This window comes from Cynoglossus semilaevis, chromosome 1 (assembly GCF_000523025.1).
Source record: "Cynoglossus semilaevis isolate Cse_v1.0 chromosome 1, Cse_v1.0, whole genome shotgun sequence".
Taxonomy (NCBI): Eukaryota; Metazoa; Chordata; class Actinopteri; order Pleuronectiformes; family Cynoglossidae; genus Cynoglossus; species Cynoglossus semilaevis.
In genome coordinates, this window is record NC_024307.1 from 26,600,970 (window position 1) to 26,605,443 (window position 4,474).

A 4,474-nucleotide genomic window follows, 5' to 3' on the forward strand; every position below is an offset into this window, starting at 1 on the left:
ACAGGCGTGGGCAAACGTTTTGACTGGTGGGCCACTGTGGGTCCTAAACTTTGACAGGGTCGGGGCCAGAGATGTGTACTAGATGGAGCGTTTGTATGAACAAATATATATTATATGTAAAAGTCATGCATACCATATCATCCAATCATTTAATGGAGTGAGGGACAGAATATTACAATGATTGCTGTGAAACCATTGGAACAAACTGTAGTTTGTTCTGTTTAGTGGACGACAGAGAATACCAACTCTGTTGTCACTGCTACAACACTATGAGCCTATGGCAACATTAAAGTGACATTTACTGGAACAACTTCAGGACCGACGTGTTGTATTTTGTCCCTCAAACTCACATGTGATTTAGCAAAATGACAGCAGCCTGTCTAACGACGTCTCCCTGACAAACACAACTAATATCCCTACAGTATGTGGTGATGAAGTATTAAAAATAAAAACAATTCTGTGTACTATTATTGTTAATTGCAGAAAAGAGACGCACACATTAGCTGCTGTTTATAACATTGATGATTCTTGTATGGAAAAGATATTGAAGTAATTATGACCTCATTGTGTACTCACTGGAGGCGACCAAGTACATTTATACAAATTGACTTCTTAATTTGTTTTTGACTTTGTCTACACTTATTTTATAGCACTAGAAAGAACAACATTTCTTTCTAGTGCTATAAAATAAACAAAAAATACAATATAAAACACCATTTGGCTGTGCAAAAAAAATGATGCATTCAGGATCTCCAAAAGGTTTTCTTTATTAATTAACTGGGAGGTAATTGACTTATGGACATCATTTATTTTGAAGGGTCAGATACCCTAAAAGGGTTCTTTACTTTTTCTTCATCAGTCTTCATCACTACAATCTGCTTCTTCTTCTTCCTCCTCTTCTCCTTCAACTTCTACTTCTTCTTTGTCTTTTTCTTCATCTTCTTCCTTTTGGTCTAAATCTGTTAGGGTCAAAGACGTGACCTCTGCATCATAGGGATTGTTTTTGAACAGGTACTCTGCCTGGAAGGAGAAAGAAAAACAACAAATGAAAGTGTACTTTCTTTCTAGGCATCAGTTAAGTTTTCAGAATATGAAGCTGTTTGAACCTAAAGTGAACTTACTAGGAAGTCTACAGGATCCAGTGGTTGCTCCATGCAGCACTCGATCAGACCTTTGGTCAGAGTGGGCATGACGTGCTCCATCAGGTAGTTCTTCATGGGAGCTGACTGGGCCTCTAGCAAATCTTGCTCCTGCTGCCTCACCTGCTCCAAACCCTTCCTCTGATACAACAACAGAACAGTCATCATCATCAGACAGGAGCCACAACAACAGTAGAAGTGGAGGAAGCAGCACTGAGGTGCCTTTCTATGATAACCAAGATGGCGCCCCCTCAGTCCTCCTGGTGTGTTGCTCCCTGCACCTTATTTGACCTGTATTTCATGTGACATGTTTGTTGTCATTAATTTGTCATTTCTTGTACATAAAAGACACATTAAAATATTGGACCCACAGCAGTACTACTAGTACTGTACTTGTACCTGTACCTGTATCTATAACCCTCACATTTGACAAATAATCTTGTTTCTCTGTAAATATTCCGTAAAGTCGGTAAATATGATACCAAATAAGATCGGAGCTTTGGAAAAAAAAAAGTTTAAACCTGCTGCTCCATCTTCCTGGTAGAATTACTTGGCTAAGTTAAATCTTGGTCAGTCCTGGTTAAATGATTGTACTATTGTCCAGTGGTCCGCTCAGATTGACAATCTAATAACCACACATTTATGCAGCGCCTCTTAGCACCTACCCACTCCTCCCAGCGTACAGCCCTCTGCCTGGCCTCCTCTATCTCCTTCTGCTCCTCTTGCACCCTCTGCTGGTTCTCTCTCCTCATCTTCTCCTCAGTCTTTCTCCTCTCCTCCTCCTCCATCTCCAGATTGGTGGGTCCATAGTTCCGGGGCTTTCCGACTGCATCTGTAACCATCTGCATTAGCATCATGCTGTCTGGCTCGTCGTCGTTGGTGATCTCTGGAGGAAACAGCAGTATTAAAAAAGAAAACAACGGACAAAGTCAGGAAACATGCACTTAGACCAGTGAACAAAAACATCACTCAACACAATTTTAATAGGTGTCTCTCTTACAGCTAGTGGTTAAAAAGATCTGCCCATACATATCATAGTTGGTCAACATGTGTTGTTTATTACCCCTGCATGTAGAGGGGATGTCCAGCTCATCAAAGAAGTCCTCTGCTTCGTCCCCCTTGTTGTCGTCTCTGTATTTGCTCAGGCGTTGCAGGAACAGCTCATACACAGTGCTGTGCTCCCCCAAACCTTCAGGCATGTTCATCACTCGATCTTGTAGAATCTCGTCAGGTGCGTCCAGGCACAGCACAAACTCTGAGGAACATAAGGAAAACATAAATGTACACAAAACATTTTTTGTTTGTTTGTTTGTAACTGCTACATGTAATCAGTTTATTTACTACAAAATGTTTGAAACATTTTACTGTCAATACCTGTTAATAACTGTTATAGATAAATGACATGTAAAAGTCATGCACAAAGGATAAAATGCTAAGATGCTTTTTATCATTTTCTACGCTATCTATTAGGGAAACATGTCCATTGCAGGTAAAAGGCAGAAGTTTAATGATACCACAGGTTGAGGTTTAAATGTCTGTTGTTGTTATACCAGTAACGGCTGATTAAAAATACCTGGCGTAATCTTAGCAGAAGGAACGTTGGTTCCGCTAACCTCTGTTTCACTGTCTGGAACACAAAAAGAGTGTGAGAGAGAGATGTTATTTATAACAGCAAATCCAGTGTGTTTTGAACCTGGTGCACATTGTTGCCAATTTCATTTTTGCCTCACCACTGAAGAGCTCTTTGGCTTGGTCGTACGTCTCAGGAACACCGTCCAAAACATAACCCTGATTTCTGCATGGGTTAGACGAGATTATAGTTTATAGTATATTTGATTGTTTCTCCATTACCTTCTATGATTTAGACAATAATATTGAATTGAAGTGTATTCCATTCATTTAAGGCTGATTTCAGCTGTATAACGTTCACTCAGCCTTCACAGCAGGTTGAGGTTTAAATGTCTGTTGTTGTTATACCAGTAACGGCTGATTAAAAATACCTGGCGTAATCTTAGCAGAAGGAACGTTGGTTCCGCTAACCTCTGTTTCACTGTCTGGAACACAAAAAGAGTGTGAGAGAGAGAGATGTTATTTATAACAGCAAATCCAGTGTGTTTTGAACCTGGTGCACATTGTTGCCAATTTCATTTTTGCCTCACCACTGAAGAGCTCTTTGGCTTGGTCGTACGTCTCAGGAACACCGTCCAAAACATAACCCTGATTTCTGCATGGGTTAGACATCAGCTTTTCTTTCATTAACTTCACCAACAACTGCTCGTCCAAAGAACCTAACAGATAAATATGTTAGTGGTATTTACCCTTCAAAACCTGAAGGTGTGATACCACAAAAAACATTTAATCCAAATATCAATGTAACCAAAGACGTCCTCTATGTATAACGCCACGTGACAACGTAATCGTCAGCGTCCACCGGGATGTTGGCCTCAGTGCGGTGGGGCCTTCTGTTACTGTAGCTCCTACCTCCACTTTGCTCCATACTGTCCTTTAGGTTGTTGAGCAGCTCCTGAGCCTCTGTCGCCGATTCCTCGCTTTCAGGTTCTTTCACTGCTTCCTCCTAAATGGGGGGAAGCAGGAAGACTGTTTATTCCAAGGCAAGGTTGTGAGCATTTTGTGCACCCAGATGACAAAGACTGAGCAGAGCTGCAGTGATGACATCTGAGGCAGTTAATGTGAGTGCTTACTAGTCTGGAGATAGTTTCAGCGATGGTGTCTTTCACGGTCAAGTGGTGGATCTTGTAGTGTTCAGCGATCAGCTTTGATACTGTAGTCTTACCCACTGCAGGAGGACCCAGCACACACACACGAACAGGCTAGAGAGAAAACAAGATCATGAGTTGTATTTAGTTCATTTCAAATAACCCATCCATTATTTTGCTGGAGAACCAGTGCCATAAGACACAAGTCAAAGGTTGTCCTTTGTCTGCTCCCTTTAAGGACTGCTACAGCTGATCACCTGCCTTCACTGTTTGTGAATTCCCCCACTGTGGGACGAATAAAGGACTTCCTAATCTTAATCTTCTTAATTTCACTCTCTTTGACTCCTTTACTGTCACATCAATCTGATGGAGATTAGTACTGTTTTCTATGTTTGATAGCCAAACAATGTTGTACCTCAAGTCCTCTGATCTGACGGTACTCCTCCACCATTTGCTCTATGTTGGTCACCAGACCAGACTCGTATCGCCAGTTGACTTCAAACAGCTCTCTGACCAACACGCCGTCCAAGCGCAGGTTGACTCTCAGAGAATCGATTTCTAACATCTGTAAAACATTCAGAGGTTCAACACTGGCCGTGTGAAGATAAAAAAAAAAAA

The 4,474-nt window shown here is 41.3% G+C and overlaps 1 protein-coding gene across 1 annotated transcript; it reads right to left on the bottom strand.

Annotated features, from left to right (window-relative positions):
* Positions 1–742: 742 nt before the first annotated feature.
* Positions 743–4,465, bottom strand: LOC103387951 (adenylate kinase 7-like). The gene is made up of 10 exons (XM_017031818.2): positions 4,272–4,465; positions 3,842–3,970; positions 3,621–3,714; positions 3,356–3,427; positions 2,870–2,926; positions 2,713–2,766; positions 2,203–2,394; positions 1,805–2,025; positions 1,122–1,280; positions 743–1,020 (listed from the first exon to the last, which is right to left on the bottom strand). Exons 1-10 carry the CDS (start codon positions 4,419–4,421, stop codon positions 856–858), a joined length of 1,293 nt encoding a protein of 430 aa, XP_016887307.1. The 5' UTR covers positions 4,422–4,465; the 3' UTR covers positions 743–855.
* Between the last annotated feature and the right edge of the window lie 9 nt (positions 4,466–4,474).